Here is a 15,776-nt window from a genome sequence, read left to right as displayed (position 1 = left end):
CAGCAGCGTAGCTACCAAAGGGACAGAAGTCTCAGGCGTGTAGCATACTATCCAAAATTATTAGATACTAGGATTTGTGACAGAATTGTCTACTCACTCACCTGTTCTGGAGACCACGTGAGGTTCATGTCATGTGTTACCAAAACCTTTGTCTCAGGGAAAGCTATTCTAGTTCTTGCAACTTGGGTGGTTTTTTTTTTTTTGGTATGCTTGTTTGGTTTGGGGGGGGGGGTTTGTTTGTTTGTTTATATTTTCTCTATGAAACCCGTGTGTGCTTGATCTAGTAAAATTTATGGTCCAGCTTTATATTCAAGAGACATTACTGTTGAAATTAATGAACAGTTTAACTTAGTTTATATATAGGTTTTTTGAGCTCTGGTAGTTTGACACAGTAACTTTCTATTCTCCTTGCTGTGGACTTGAATTTGTCTTAGGGGCAAAGAATGGAAACTGCTACCAATAAACAGCTTTTTCATTTCCATGTGAAATGTCAGTCATCCCTGCTGCTTTGTTAACAGCCATTAAAAACTTAGGGATTGACTCAGTTATCTAAACATAGGTGGCTAGTACCATATTAGATGCCTTAGGGTATCTCACTTGCTGTCCAGTTACTGCTTCAAAAAGGCATGGTTTCCCTGTAGGTCACATACCTCAGAACTCCATTGGTGTCTCAGCTGGCAACTGACACCTATGTTTAGGTAGTGAATTGAGGCTCTGCTGGTGTAGGAGTTACCTCTTCAGTGCAGGGATAGAACATATTTACAGTTTATCTTGTATTGGACTTGCACTGAAGTCTTACAGCTGTCAGTCTTCTGTAGGTTTGCATTAACCTTCTTCAAAGAGGAGGTTATACATCTACAAATAAAACTTCCCTCACAAGAAGTAACCATTAAAGCAAAAAATATTTCTACAGGGAAGTCCACATTTCTTCATCTGTACAAAGAACTTCTTACATTACTAAAATAGCAAAACAGGAGGCAAAGGCAGTGTGAAGTAAGAAGTACCACATATGTTCTCTCCTAGACTATGCAATCCTTGTCTGGGGACTCCAACTGCATGAAATGTAAATTCATTAAGCAGTTTATCTTTAAAATTCCTTCCCATGTGATTTAAGCTAGTACAGGCTCAAGTTTGGTACAGGCCTAACCATATGGTGAGGTGATAGATTTCTTAACAAGACAGTTATGGGACTAACTGTTTCAGGAATTGGAGGGACAGTGAAGGATAATCTAGGCAATGAACCTGAAGATAAAAGGTGGAGAGGGTGGTTATCTTAGCGAGGCAAGAAGGACTCCCAGCTCACCATAGCTTTTACATAAACAAAGTAAGCATCAGGATTATGGTTTTTGTTACACCCGCAAAGCTGCTGCTGTAAGTGATTACCTACCTGGTTTTTTTGTGCCCAGAGTTTGTCTTAACATTAATTGCATATGGACAAGGATGGTACAATCAACTTTTTTTTCAGTTAGATTGTTCGCTTGGTTATATGAAGGAGAGAGGATACTAAATCCTATAGTGAGGAATAGTTCAATTGAACAAAATATGCTTGCTCATGATAATGACTGAGACAGAGACTCAGGTTATGAACTGAAGATCAATTTCCTTAGCTGAAAACCCTGTCAGAATGTCTTTCACGTGAAGAAGAAAGAGTACAGTCATAAGACTGAAGTACTCACTTGATCCCTCAGTGATTGTGCTGTTTATGGAGCTCCCTCCAGTTGAACTGCATTTTTTGCTGTCTTTGAACTGTTTCCGTCTCCTGGCCCACTGGTCTGTTGTTTCTTCTTGGGAACTATCGCTTGCTCTGGTGTCTTTCATCAAAGGTAGCTTTCTGGTTTTATTCATTTCTGATTTCAAGTCTAAATTATAACCAGACATTATTTGTGAGGAATGTGTAAGGCAACTTAAGCAATTATAGTGTTTAAAATTTCCACATTCTAAATACAAGAATAACGTAACCGAACACAGAAATGAAAATACCAAATAATATTGAAAATATTCATAAAGTATATCTTTTAGATTAATTGAGGTCTTCATGCAGAGAAGAGTACATGTGGTTACCTTGTGGTAGTTGTATCTGTAGTTAAATATCTACCTAGCTATTTGTATAACACCATTTTTATGCAGAAACATATAAATTGCGCATGATTTTATTTAGAAGTGCTCACACATTTTTGAAGTGGTCAGTATGTAAATATATAAAGTGCTATTTAAACATTAAAAATCTTGCAAGCCACACATGCAGATAAAAGGAGGATATACCTTTCTACATTAGGTTTGTTTCTAGGTAAGGCAATATAAATGTATTCGTTGTATTACTATTTCAGCTAAAGCAACAATTGGAAAACAGACGGTATTAGATTCCATTCTGAAAATGCAACTGTACCCACTGGCAAGGGCAGATAGGGAGAAAGTGAGCTCAGCCTCAACAGGCTCCCTAGAAGATTGTGCAAGTGCTCTGTTGGCTTGATAGCCTCTTTCTGACTTCAGTCAGTTCTCCATCACACACCTGTGTCACTGAGCCCCTCTTCCAGGGCAGCTGACTATGGCTGAGACTCAGGAAACTGATCTCTTGTAGCTCCCTTGTAGTGCCCTTTGCATGAGTCCTTGCCCCTCTGATAATAATTACGTTCCCACAACACCAGCAGAATTTTAGCTTGCCTGGACTCCTCTCCTCCATCCTGTTTACAACATTTGCATCTGTTTTTCTCCTCTATTCTAGATGCTCTCACTCTTTGTTGAAAAATGCCATGTTTCCTTTCCAGCATCACTGAATTACCAGGCACAGGAAGTCCCACATTGCCCCTTGTGCCCAATGTCTTGACTAAGTAGGTTGGTATTCCCACATTACAAGTGGACTTTGATTCATATTAATAAGTCTTAAAACTTTAAATGCTTATACTTCTTTCTGGATGTACACATTTACTCATTTAAGGTAGGACCTCCACAGAGTTGCTGAGAATAACACACATGGAAAATCAAAATACAACCATAGACCAAGAGGACCAAAGTTACAGACCAGGTGAAGTGATAGGTAAGAGAAAGAACACACATAGATAATTATTAGCAAGGGGCAAAAGAGAAGAGGAGAAAATAAAACAAAAATGCAAGGAATAGCTACACCTTACTTCTGTGCTGTGTGTTTAACCACTGAGGTCTAATGTATGAGAACTCAAGGTTTTTGAGCACACAGGCTTCCTTCCATGTCTTCTTTCTGTACCTTGTTCTAAAGAGATTTCCATTTAATTAATTCTCTATTTATTTTAGTATTTTAGATATTGATCTATATAGCAATATCTACCTATATAGTGTATCAATATAGTCTATATAGACTTCAGGTATTTTTGAAATTTCCATTACCCATGCCAAACAAGACAACCTTGGAGGACATACCAGTATTTTCTACAGATATTTTGAGCTAGAAAGATTATTAAAAACTTTCTGATGCTTTTTACTAAGATTCGTGAAGATATTTTCCCATGATAAGAAAGTACGTATTTTTCAATAGTATAAAACTCCTAACCTCCAAACCTTCTGGAAACATTCTTTCTGAAGAGGATGATCTGAGTTATATTTGCATATAATTTGATTAATATTAAAAAATTAAAATTAAAATTAAAGTATTTGGAGTGATATTTCAAAAACACACACAGACATATGTGTGTGTACATATTCATAATGTAAAAAGCTTACGTTGTAGTGTGCAGTGTCCCAGTATGGCTTTACATTTTTATGATTCAAAACACTCTTTTTAAATGACCAGTTATGAATATGGGTAGATGGATTACAGAAGGGAAGACAAGAAATTTTGTAAAAGATTAGCTATAAAAAATAGTTCTTTTTCATATGCAGTTTTCTTAACTACATAAAGAGAGGAGAAAAGAAGGTTGAATGATCTACTGTGGTTATTCCATGACATGTAAAGGCTCAGCCAGAATTAAGACTGAGATGTACTTAGAATTCATTATTTCCTTAGCTCACATGGATTCCAAAACCAGATTTATGTGGTTTTAAACACCAACTAGAGCTCTGAGTTCACGCCACATGGCAACTGCAAACAAACCCTTCCTGTTTTGGTGTTTGCTTCTCTCACTAGATGTATAGGAGGAGTTGACTGTTTAATGTAGGAAACTCACTTCTTGAACAAAGTTGCATTCAAATTTTCTTCTTTTTTTTTTTTTTCAATTTAAGTTACCTGGCTCTACAAGATGGCTCCTTGGACCATCAACACAATAACTGCATATTATAACCAAATGGCCCTGCTTACCAACATCATCTCTTTGTAAAGTTATAATATACTTTCGTTTTCCCCAAAAAGATGTCACAAAAGCACTAAACCATGTACACAAAAGGTGTGTAAGTGATATTAACTCCAAAAGTCTTATAATACCTACCTTTCTGACAAATCTGTTTTACTGATGACGGTGGGATATCTGCATTCTGGTGAAAATCTTCTATTTCAATCCTTTTCTCAACGTCATCAGAGCTGGATTTGGCTAACTGAGGTAGTTGATGTTCTCCAGGCTCTCTCCTTAAGCTATCATCAGTTGACTGTTCACAGCAAAAGTTCTCTGGTCTTTCCTTGATATTTGAATGTTCTGTGAAATTCTCTCTCATTTCTGTATATGGTGAAGAGGTAGATAATATGGCAGCCTGTGCTGAATCATTATGGCAATCGGATTCAACAAGGATATTCCCAGCTAAGTCTTGTATCTCAGAAAAGCTTTCAGATTCATTATTTATGTCATGATCCTCAGGATCTAACAGCAAGGATGACAGCAAGGATTTTTCTTGTATACTACAGGGAAGTTTAGGCTCTTTTCTTACCCCAGAGCTGAAAGAATCAGGCATCAATTTAGTGTCACTGTGGATGAGTCTTCGTTCTAGTTCTCCAGTTATCACAGTCATTACTGACCCTCTCCTTTTCTTTATTACCTCAGGCTCTGCAGGCATTAGGTGAACATTTTGCTGTAAAGGTGAAAGTTGTTTTGGAGTGCTTTCTGTAGATGCATAATTAGTACTTTCCTTGTCATTAATAAGTTCACCTGAAGGGCTTCTAGGACGTGTAGGGTTCTGTAATTCAACATGCTTTTCTGGACGGTTGTACTCTGGTGTCCTTTCACCTAAAGCACCGTTGGTAGACTCAGAGTCTTCCTCCCATATGGCTATGTTTCTCAGAGGCTCCTCACGCCCATTTTCTTTTTTCTCATTAATGGTACCATTGGAATGAAGACTCTCCATTAATGTTTCTTCTGTTTCTTCACTTTGCCCCACATAGTCTGCATAGTCATTCAGTAAACAAGTGTCATCTAGATTTTCTTCAGGCTCAGATGGATAAATGGTAATATTATGATCGAATGATGTGAAAGCATACTGATATGAAGACTTAAGACCTCTCAAACTTCTCAGTGAGGAGGTCAAGTCAGAACACTTACAAAGTTCTGTATAGCTCGTATGAACATGTGAGTTCCTGTTATAGACATCTGCTTTGGTCTCCTTGGGCAATACTTTTAAGGATGGCAATGAATAAAAGCCAGAATCCCTTCTAGGGTGAACTGGTGATGGTATAACAATGGTAGTATCTGGGAAAGACTTTCTTCTTGCTGTTTTTTGCCCTGTTTCTCTGCATTTGTCACAGTTATTTCTTTCTTGACCTAATACATTGTTCTTACTGGTAAGCTCTTTCCCAGCATTTGGGTTATTCAAGGTATTACTAGCTACGAGACAATTTGTACTATTTATTTTTGAGAAAAGTATTTTATCTTTTGAAAAATCTTCCTTTTCATTGGTGTGGTCTTCATTGTCCTTTTTGCTATGGTTACAGAAGTAATTTTCTTCCCCCCAAATTCTCAAGTCTGTAGAGAGGCTGTCAGATTCCTTTCTGTCATTAACAGGGTACAAAGATACACCCTCTGAAATTGTATACAAATTCATTTTGTCACAGTCAGCAAATTCTTTAGGTGGAGGGAGAAGTGTACATCCACCTGGGAATGTATAGTCTACTTTTTCATGAAATCTAAAAGATGACTCACAATCTGTATTGCAAGGTGCCCCTGTTACAGAATAACCTGTTTCACTCCAATACGTACCTTCATGTTCCCTGTTGCAGGTTTTGCTCTGTGCCTGTTCACCAGGTTTGATGTTAATCTTTAGATTTTTCTTTCTGCTGGTATATTCCACTTTAATTTCCTTTGCTTCAATGTTCATTTTCAGGGAGGCATTTTTGTTGATGGCAGTTTGAATTTTATGTTTAGAGGATCCCTTACATTTCCCATTATGTTCTGCTGAATGGTCAGTTGAAGGACACTGGTACTTTGAACATTTTGAACACTGGCTTCTCTGGTATTGTCTTTCATGAAAACGTTTATCGTTCTTTGAACTTTTCCTTTTTTCAGCTACAACGTTTGTTCCGGAATCAAACAGCAAAACGTTCTTAATTTCCACTTTCACATTAAAAGAACCATATTTTACTTCTGCAGTAATTTTTCCAGTAGCCAAGCTAATGGACTCTGCAGAGTCTGGCTTGCCCCATAGTGTAATTTTTCCTGTGGATGAGCCTTCTGATTCACCAAAAGTTACTGTAGCTAGGATTTCATCTTGCTGAGGAGAGAACATCTGAGGAGGGAAGTTCTTTTCCTTCTTTCCTTTTTCTTCGCTGTCTGATATGTTATTAAGGTTTCTATCTTCAGATGCATCTAAGCTAGTCTGATTCTGGTTTTCATGATTTTTTCCATCTTCCTCAGTACTCTTTACATCCACTGGCTCAGTGAAGTGAGCCAGAGCCTCATCTGCTTTATTTTCAAGGCTTCCTACATTTTGCTGGCATTTACAAATATGTGACAATTGTTCATCTAAGTTAAGGTAGAAAAAAAGAAAAAATAATTTTTTCCCATGATTTGGTAAGCAGTATCACAAATGTATGATTATCTTTGAATCACTTTTCATAGAAAATGCCTATACTATCTTTAAGGTGTAGTATATTTTCCAAAACATTTTTTTCATTTAAATAGTAACTTCTTTTGTCTTAATTATCTGATAAGTAATTTGAATTCAGATAAACAGGGTAGGCCATGTTAACTCACTCTGAATGGAGGACATTAATATGTTAACACTTCTTTTTTCTCAGAAAATTTTACAGTTGTTAGGGAATAAGGTATTCTATTTGCTTATAGAAAGGTCTACCCTTTTTACTTCCATTACTCCTCTCAGTATTTACTTCATTCCTGTGAACACACTGGGACAATCAATATCCCATTGCATGTTTGCAGTTTGGGGTAGATTACATGGAACTTGACTTCATAATCCTTTTACAGATGAGCAAACAAAGGGATTAATGAATATTGTTGCAATCACACAGCAGATCAGTGGCACATTGCCAGGAAGTGTGAGCCACAGCTCCCTGTTTGAAGCAGAAGAAAATACTGTTTCCTGGCAGGACTGTACGAGGCAAGGTTTCACAGCATTCGTACAATTACATGCTGCCCTGCTTGGGCTTTTTTTAGAATAGGCTATGTGCATTAGAGGCTAACAGTTTACAGTGACATCTAGCTAAGTAGGATTAGAACAAGCAGTTAAACTTAGACAACATTGGGAAATTTACAGCAAGAATGCTGGAAATTTGAGGTAATTAAACATCAACATCTTTGGAAAGACTTTGCCAGAAATAGCTAGGATAGCAGCTCAACTAAAACAGAACAACTAGCCTCATCAAGACATTACCTGTACATACGCACACTTGAGTGTAAATATTTCCAATTTGACAAACAGCTTTGAGCACAAAGATGGTTTTCTGTCTTGATGAATAAATGGAGAATAACCACCTATGATTCTGATGGTTTTACTTCAAATTAAACATTTCTGTAAACTTACATTCTCTGGAATCAAAGCTCTTTCTGCCCTTGCAGCTTTTTCTTCTTTTTCTACTCATTTCTAAGAACTGAGGGCATCTGGGTTCCACTCTTCTGTGTGGGAGGGAAAACATTGGATAATGAGAAAATTTCTCTGGAATCCTTTTGCTCTCTAACTCTCTCAGGCTCTCTAACTTGGCTTTTCTCCTGTGTAAGAACTGGCTGATGATAACAAAAAATAGAAAAGTGCTAGAGCATGTACTAATGCATCTATTTTCTTCTCTTGGTTATTTGGCACCAAATTTTTGAAGGTTTCCAAATACTAGCTTAAAAACAAGGTCTGATGATCTCAGCTATGGGGCCTGAACCAATACTCTTTGAAGTCTGTGGGAGATTTAGCCAGTGGCTGACCTTTTCCAGCCTATGATTTTATCTGATTCTGATTTTGAGAGATTAATATTTTGTTTGAAGCATTAATTTTTAATTCAATCTTATTTATATACATAATGAAATACTTAATAATCATTGTTTTTTCTCTTGAGGAAAAATTCAGACCTAGTATAAGAGAATAAAAGGCCTTAGCTAGTACTAAGTACATAACTGAGCTGCATACAGAGCAAACTGACCAATCTGCATCTTACAGTTTGGGTTGCCCCTTGTATTTGTTTGTGGGAAGAAGAAAATTGTCTTATACAATTTTTTTCCCTCATAGGGAAACTTATTAAATGTAAGATTAACTGTTAATGCTGGCTTAGTATTGAAGACTTACTCCACTCAAAGTTAAATGGCAGTGGAATACCTTTCATAATTAATTTTAAAATATTATTTTTTTCACAAAATCAAGAAAATAAAAAATTAAAATGTTTATCTGTGCTTCTCCACAGGCCTGTGGGAAATTTCACTGTCTGAATTTAACAGGCCTTAAGAAATATGGTATCAAAGAAGGCTCAGCCTAAGGGAAACATTATGGATGCTACTATTTGTGTACTTTAATAATTTGAGACAAATGAAGAATCCCTAGACCCTCAACTAGGAGCTGAGCTTTGCATCCAAGTTTAGTTAGTCAGTCATTTTTTTGCAGCTGATCACTGAAGTGAGACCTTAAATTTATACTGAACTGAGAAGAATAGCTAAAATCTGGAAGTCATCTATCATTCCTGTCGTGCAATGGGGCTGAATGCTGACTGAAGGCATGATAGTGATGGAAGAGGTCTGTATCCCATGCAGCAGGGTTACTATGTAGAGGCTATTTAAGCAAATAGAATTGGTAGCATTTTCTGGTATTGATATTTGCTTGGAAAATAGACCCAAACTTACAACTTTTTTTATTTTTATATTTTTTTTTTACAGTATTGAAATTTAATGGAAATAGTCAACTTTCCAAAATAAGTCAATGTCTTAGGATTTGCTTCTGTTATTTAATCCAAAGATTTTCTATTGTATTCTAAATGACCTTGGAATGGATAATTCACATTGTTTGAAATTAGAAGTATTTGAACTGCTAATACATCATTGGGATAGTCTTGAAAATCAGTAGAGTTATGTTGGGAAAAATCAACTGACTGCAAGTGTTATTAGTCATAATATCTTTAGATGATAGTTCATCAGTACATCAAATAAGTCATTGTGGAAAAAGCATGAGTGAATTTTTCAGGTTGCAAACGTACCTGGTGTAAAGGGGATGTATGGATTTTGCTATAAAAATGAGGATTAGGATAAAGCTTTTTAAATCATTGTATTGACATTGTAAGACTCATGTTACATGTCACTGTATGCAGTGATATGTAGCTAGCCAAACAACTGGGATTTCAAGACACAGCCATTGACTTCTATTTCTGAAAACTTTTTAATTTTGTGTGAGGCTAAATGACTGAATATGCCAGTGCACTAACGCATTCATTAGTTGGCTGCAAAAATGCACTAGATGACTATTTTTTGTTGTTCCCCAGGAATTCCACTTTCATGGACATTCTTCCCTGCCTTTTTGGAAGACACTCTAGAGAGACTGAGAAAGTTTTTATTTATTTCACAGCAGACACTTTGAAATGTTTACATTGTCAGTTTTCATGATGAAACTATATGCCTCTGTTTTTTCCAGGTGTCTTTAGTCAAAGCTCGACAGACAGCCAAACCTGCCAGCTGAGCTCTGTTTTCAGTGGGAAGAATGATCTTAAAGCCAAATACAAGTCTTTAAAGGACACATAGGCAAGAGCTGGGACTGATATTTATCTGTAGTTTTGGATATGAGACAGTGCCTATCAGTTTCAGATAAACATCAATATTCTTGTACAGAGTTACATATGCAAGTATGTTAAGAGCATAAAACTCATACTTAGAGGTGTCTTATGTAAGATCTGCAGATTGGTGCATATATTTATGCAATAGGAACAACAGCCTAACAGAGCTCCATAATCTGACTGTGATCCTTGAGGTTTCAGTTATATTTCATTAAATTGTAATTGAGAAAATATTTTTACTTCTAGGAATTCTCTCAATTCAACCTAAGGAAGACGCTACACACTCTGTTCCTTCCCCTTCCCCTTCTTGACCTTCATGGTTGTCTTTCCAAAATACTTTCCTTTGTTAAACTATTTTTTGTCCTTCCCCAGGAATTCCACTTTCATGTTTTTTTCCCTATCCTGTGATCAGTAACAAAATGGTTAATCTCAATATAGGAAATGTGATTGCTAAGCTTCATTGCTAAAATGCTTTTAAAAATTATTTGCAGATCAAGAACAGCTGCCTGTTTTACTCTAGTCTGTCTTTACATTTGACAGTTAATTGTACAGCTGTATGCACTACAGATTACTCTTTACTTGAAAGAAGAAAATCTCTATTATCTGGCAAAAATCTGAATTTTACTGAATGCTTACAGGCCAGGAATATACTTAGTATGTAGTGTTTAAGGGAAGAATTTTTAGGGAAGAATAATAGGCATGACTGTAATTAGTTAGCAGCTGATTTGAATTCTGATGGCTTTGGTGATAAGGTTAGCATGGTTCAAGATGGATAGAGAAGTAGAAAAAGTGAAAAGAACATTGGGCAATACCAAAAAGAGGAAACACTGCAAGAAGGATGCTGAAATATTGAGACAGACAGTATTGTGGATCAATTTAAATAAAAATCATATTCATTTCATATTCTCCTCATAGTTGTAATGTATGTTTTTGCCAGGCTTTGTCATGGCAAAATATCATATGACTTTGCAGAATAAATTCTAGGTCTGGGATGGTCACTAGTTGTACTACTATTCAAATAACATTTAGTGGCATGGGAAAATCTGAAAGTACTGAAGGCAGATAGTGGTGGTTCTCTGCATGCTGGGATTGTGGGAAAAGATCTACTGTCTTCTGAAACTTAACAATCTGAGTGTGCAGTGTGAAACTATCAGTAGAGATAGCAATGGGTCAAAGTTGCTCATAGTGGTAGGATTACAGATTTTGCTATGTGGTCAAAGATGAGACGTAAGACCTAGGTGAACAGGATGATTAAGCTGTTTTGTTTTGGTTTGGGTTTTTTTCAGTTATTTCTGTAATTGGTAGTAAGTAGGTCAAAACTATAATTTAGAATGATTGTTTGCACTGTTCATTTGTGATTAAGACTACTATCTCTCAGATGTTAATTTTCATATATATATACTATTGATTTTAATCGTACATGCAGTATGTTAAATTGTTGATATCTTAATTTTCAGGTAAACATTGGAAAGAACCTTTACGATGCAAATAGTTTTGCTGTCGCTACTACATTTCCGTATGTTTTCCTTGCATTGTCTTTGTCTATTCTTGCTTTGCTGGTCCTACAGCTGAGATGTGCTAAAAGAATTAGGAATCTCATCATCTTCAATCCTAGTCACATGAGTAGACCCATTGACTTGAGTAAGGATTAGTTGTATGCATCAGGACTTCAGGGTAAGACCCTGCATTAGGGACTATTCTGTCCACTGCTGGACACTAGATGAACACTAGTCCAATTAGCTTAGATGAGAATAGAGGCACTCAGCAGTTCACTGGGTGGAAGCCAACATCCACTGACATAGTGCTCTATGTGACAGGTTACTCTCACTACAGACAGCAGTGCTTGGGTTAGCTTAGAATAACAACTTCCTCGTTTTGAGTGAAAGAACACTCTCCACCAGAAATACAGTTAAAGCTCTGTCTAGAACGTGTTCATTTTCACTGTGAACAACATTCATAATAGTATTTCTTCCAGGATAATGCAGGTGATGACAAGCTTTGTGATAATAAAGGCAACAAAATATTTTTCTGACATATGCCTCTGAGATCATCTTGTTAGGCAGGAAAAGTTGCCTTAAAAAATGCTGGTTGGAAGTAAAACCGAAAATATGGGAGTTACTTTACTTTACTTTTATATATTTATATAATGGAGATTTTATGTGAAAACATGTGTGTTAAGTTTTCTGAACACGCATGTTCAGTGAATGTATACAGTAATGATGCGACTGGCAGAAAAGACAAACTAAAAAGAGGAAAGGAAAGTATGGAGAAAATATTTAATACTGTTGAATTGGAATGGTGTGGTGACACAATATATTTGCAAAATATTTAATGTTCTTTCAGGATAGTATTAATTGCCCTTTTAGATGGTAAGTCTCTTTCTTATAATTTCAGTATCTTATGTTGTAGAAGGCATGGCTATAAATATATTCAGTGGCAGCTGAATACTTCCCCACTGAATTCTATACCGTTCACAGACTATAGAAGAATGGCATCACAAAATATCCAAACAAGCCTTTCTGAAACAAGAACCTTCTACTGCTCTTTCCTTCTGCATTTCAACTGCATCACATCCTTCTGATTAACTTCCTCCCTCTGGATACAGAATCTTACTTTTTGTCTCCATCGCCCTAGATAACCTTAACTACACTGAATTTTGTTCTCATTGACTTCCATTGTGTCTCATATTTCACAATATTCTTCTATTCCATACTAATCTTTGCTTTGACTTTGCTCCTGAAGTCACCAACTATGTTTGGCCCAGTCTCACATGGCTTAGTTCCTCTCCTCCTCCTCCTATAAAATTATTCTTAAAGCTTGATTTTTCCTTGTGAATTCTTCCTTTTACTTTCCTTACTGATTGTTTTGTGGCATATTACCTGCATTAGCTTTTATGCATTGAGGCAGATGCCCCACAGATAGTTTACTCTTAACAGAGACAATGTCATTAGAATGAGTTGTGTACAAAAGCCTTAGTAGTTCCATACAGAAAGCAGGCAAAAGGGGCTCATCATTGATTTACCTCTTATATACCTCATTCAAGTACGTCAATTTTAATCAAGTACCTTCCATTTTTGCGTTTTTTTACAAAGAGGTCCCAAATCTCTTTATCAAGCTCCCACTATTACCTTATTTGAATATTTTCTGAACACCCATTTCTGCAGTACTGTTGCCAAAGAATGTCTTCTATGCCAAAGACATGCAAGAAAAGTGATGTTATCAAAAAAGCCTGACTTAGTAGTGTTTCTTACTCTCTGCCTCAGCTGGTATGTCTCTTATTTTCATTTATTTATAGTTTCGTCTATGTATTTTCCAGAATAGACTGGTTTTTAAAAACATCTTTGCAAAATGTCTAGAACAAACAAAGCAGGCAGCCATTTACAGGGGCTGTAACAGGACCCTAAAGCATTTTACAAATTAACTAAAACATGAATTATAAGGCTGCAAAGAATCAGCTTCCGTTTGAATGGAACTTGGTAGTTATCTAGCAGTATCCAATTAGCTATGAGAAAAGTGCACCCAAATAAACACTTAGAAAAACACGGATAAGCGAAATTAATCTGCAACAGGTATTTTATTAGGACCCAGTGATGAACCATTTTGTTTCATGAAATGTGCTGTGGGACTTTTAATAAGCACACCAAATCAGGATCTTGCTTTTTCAGATCATGAAAAGATAGCTAACACCAGTCAACATTCTGCAGTTCCGATTCTCAAAGAAGGCTACTGTCTAAGCAACTAAGAACATTACTTATGCCATAAATGAGAATATTCAGGAAATCCAAACCCCATGTAATTAGATTTTGCATTATTTTGGACTCTTTTATAAGCAACAAGTGACACCAGACAAAGTGTTAAATAGGTTTTGACCAATCATTTTTAAAGGAATAGTGGGTATGCTATTCTTGCCATCATGTTAAAGTTACGTCCCTGCAGGGAGGGTGCTCTTCACTTTAGTTTTAAAAAAGGCTAATAAAGTAGTAGTCAGTCAAATGTTTTCAACATTATTTTAACTGAAAACTGAGAATGCAAGTGCCAGCAAATTCATTGTAAAAAATAGTTCAGCTATCATGGGCTGTATATGCACAAGCATTTCTGCCTTTTTAGGGAGAAGTCAAGTCACAGGTTCAGCATTCAATTCTTAAATTCTGCAAAACCATATACAAAACTCATTTTCTTATAAAGCTTGTGTGTACTTACTCAGCTAACCTTGCTTTCTGTTTAATTATTTTGAGCTTTTGCCACAACAAAAAGAAATTCTGTATTAATAAGGATAAGCATTGATTTCATATTCTGGAGGTGTTTCATTTCTGCATCAACATTTTTCATTTCTACCCTCATTTAAATGTATGCACTGTTTTCCACTGCAACAAAATGGATAACCAGTAGGTAGTTTCTGTGCTCTAAATGGTCCATACAGAGATCATGTGATGATTTTAACACAAGTACTATATAACAAATATTTCAACATCCTGATCAGATTTTTCCAGTGTTAGCAGTTTAATGCAATGGATGTTCATGTATTTATTATCATGTATGTAAAAACATATTTTAAAAAACTGGCATAGAGAACATACTTTATTGTGCATTATATGTGTTACACTGGATAAAATAATTTTGTCTTCAGCAAAACTTCTGAAAATATATTAAAAAAAGATCCCATGAATTGCCATTTCTGTTTACATTGTTGGACCTCCACTCTTCCTGTTTTAGAGACCAAAGGAAAAACTGCTAATTTGAATGTTAGCTGGATTAGCCCTCTTCTTGTCAGTAAGTTTGTCATTCTGATATTTAGGGTGCAATCCTGCATTTTAGTTACTTTTAATTTGTTTCTGTTTTGGCACGTAATTCATGCTTTGTCAGCATCAAACATGACAGCAGGTGAGATACCCTTCAGATGTGACGTGGCAATTAGTCATGAAATTGGTAGAAACTTCACTGTAACACATGACCATTTCCAATAATGAAATATAATTTCTATAATCAAAGATGTTACTGTCAATGAAGTACAATTCTTTGTCAAGCCAAATTATTCAACTTTTTGAGCTTCAGAATTGTTCATCCATCGTAATAGAAATAATGTAAATCCAAAATCTTTGATTATACTTGAAACTCAGCTTACCAGAAGAAAATTGCACAATAGTTGTACACTATAATAATTTTCTTTGAAAATGAGGTAGCCTTTTATTTTGAGAATGCCTGTGACTGTAAAATATAAATTACAATTAAGTGAGAAAAATCCTTCATTTCTCATATAATGCAATAAGGGCAAAACCCCTGTATCCTAGCTTCTATGATTTGATTTCCAGCATCTAAAATAGGGAAACTTAGATACCGTATTTTCTGACTATGCAGTTTCCAGGGTCACTTCCTCCAGAAGATGCATAAATTAGGAGTAATTTGGGTTTCAAATGACAAAAAATGGGATGTTTAGTATTTCATAGGCTCTTTTTTAGTTTTAACAGGTGTTTTGAGAAAATGTCTATGTTTCTTCACTGAACTGGGAAAGCTCCAGTGTTAGAATGTCTCTCTCCTTACAGAGAAATAAGAAAGTATTTTACGAAAGGTGGTTTAGTATGCAGGATGATGAAATGGTAGGAGAAAAAACCTACTATCCAGGCTTATTTAAGTGCTGCAAACTGAGTTTGTGAGGTTCTCTACTCAACAATAAGTAATATTCCTTCTTGATTAA

The 15,776-nt window shown here is 35.9% G+C and overlaps 1 protein-coding gene across 1 annotated transcript in view; it reads right to left on the bottom strand.

Annotated features, from left to right (window-relative positions):
* Positions 1–15,776, bottom strand: part of LOC115337191 — a 44,981-nt gene that overhangs the window by 28,429 nt on the left and 776 nt on the right. Inside the window, exons 2-5 of the mRNA XM_030005302.2 lie at positions 15,207–15,289; positions 7,870–7,961; positions 4,395–6,851; positions 1,677–1,859 (exon numbers count right to left, since the gene is read on the bottom strand). Coding sequence (XP_029861162.1) covers positions 1,677–1,859; positions 4,395–6,851; positions 7,870–7,927 — 2,698 coding nt within the window. The 5' untranslated portion in view covers positions 7,928–7,961; positions 15,207–15,289. The remainder of the gene's footprint in view (positions 1–1,676; positions 1,860–4,394; positions 6,852–7,869; positions 7,962–15,206; positions 15,290–15,776) is intronic.

The sequence above is a fragment of the Aquila chrysaetos genome, chromosome Z, assembly GCF_900496995.4.
Source record: "Aquila chrysaetos chrysaetos chromosome Z, bAquChr1.4, whole genome shotgun sequence".
Taxonomy (NCBI): domain Eukaryota; kingdom Metazoa; phylum Chordata; class Aves; order Accipitriformes; family Accipitridae; genus Aquila; species Aquila chrysaetos.
This window is presented reverse-complemented; position numbering and strand designations above follow the sequence as displayed.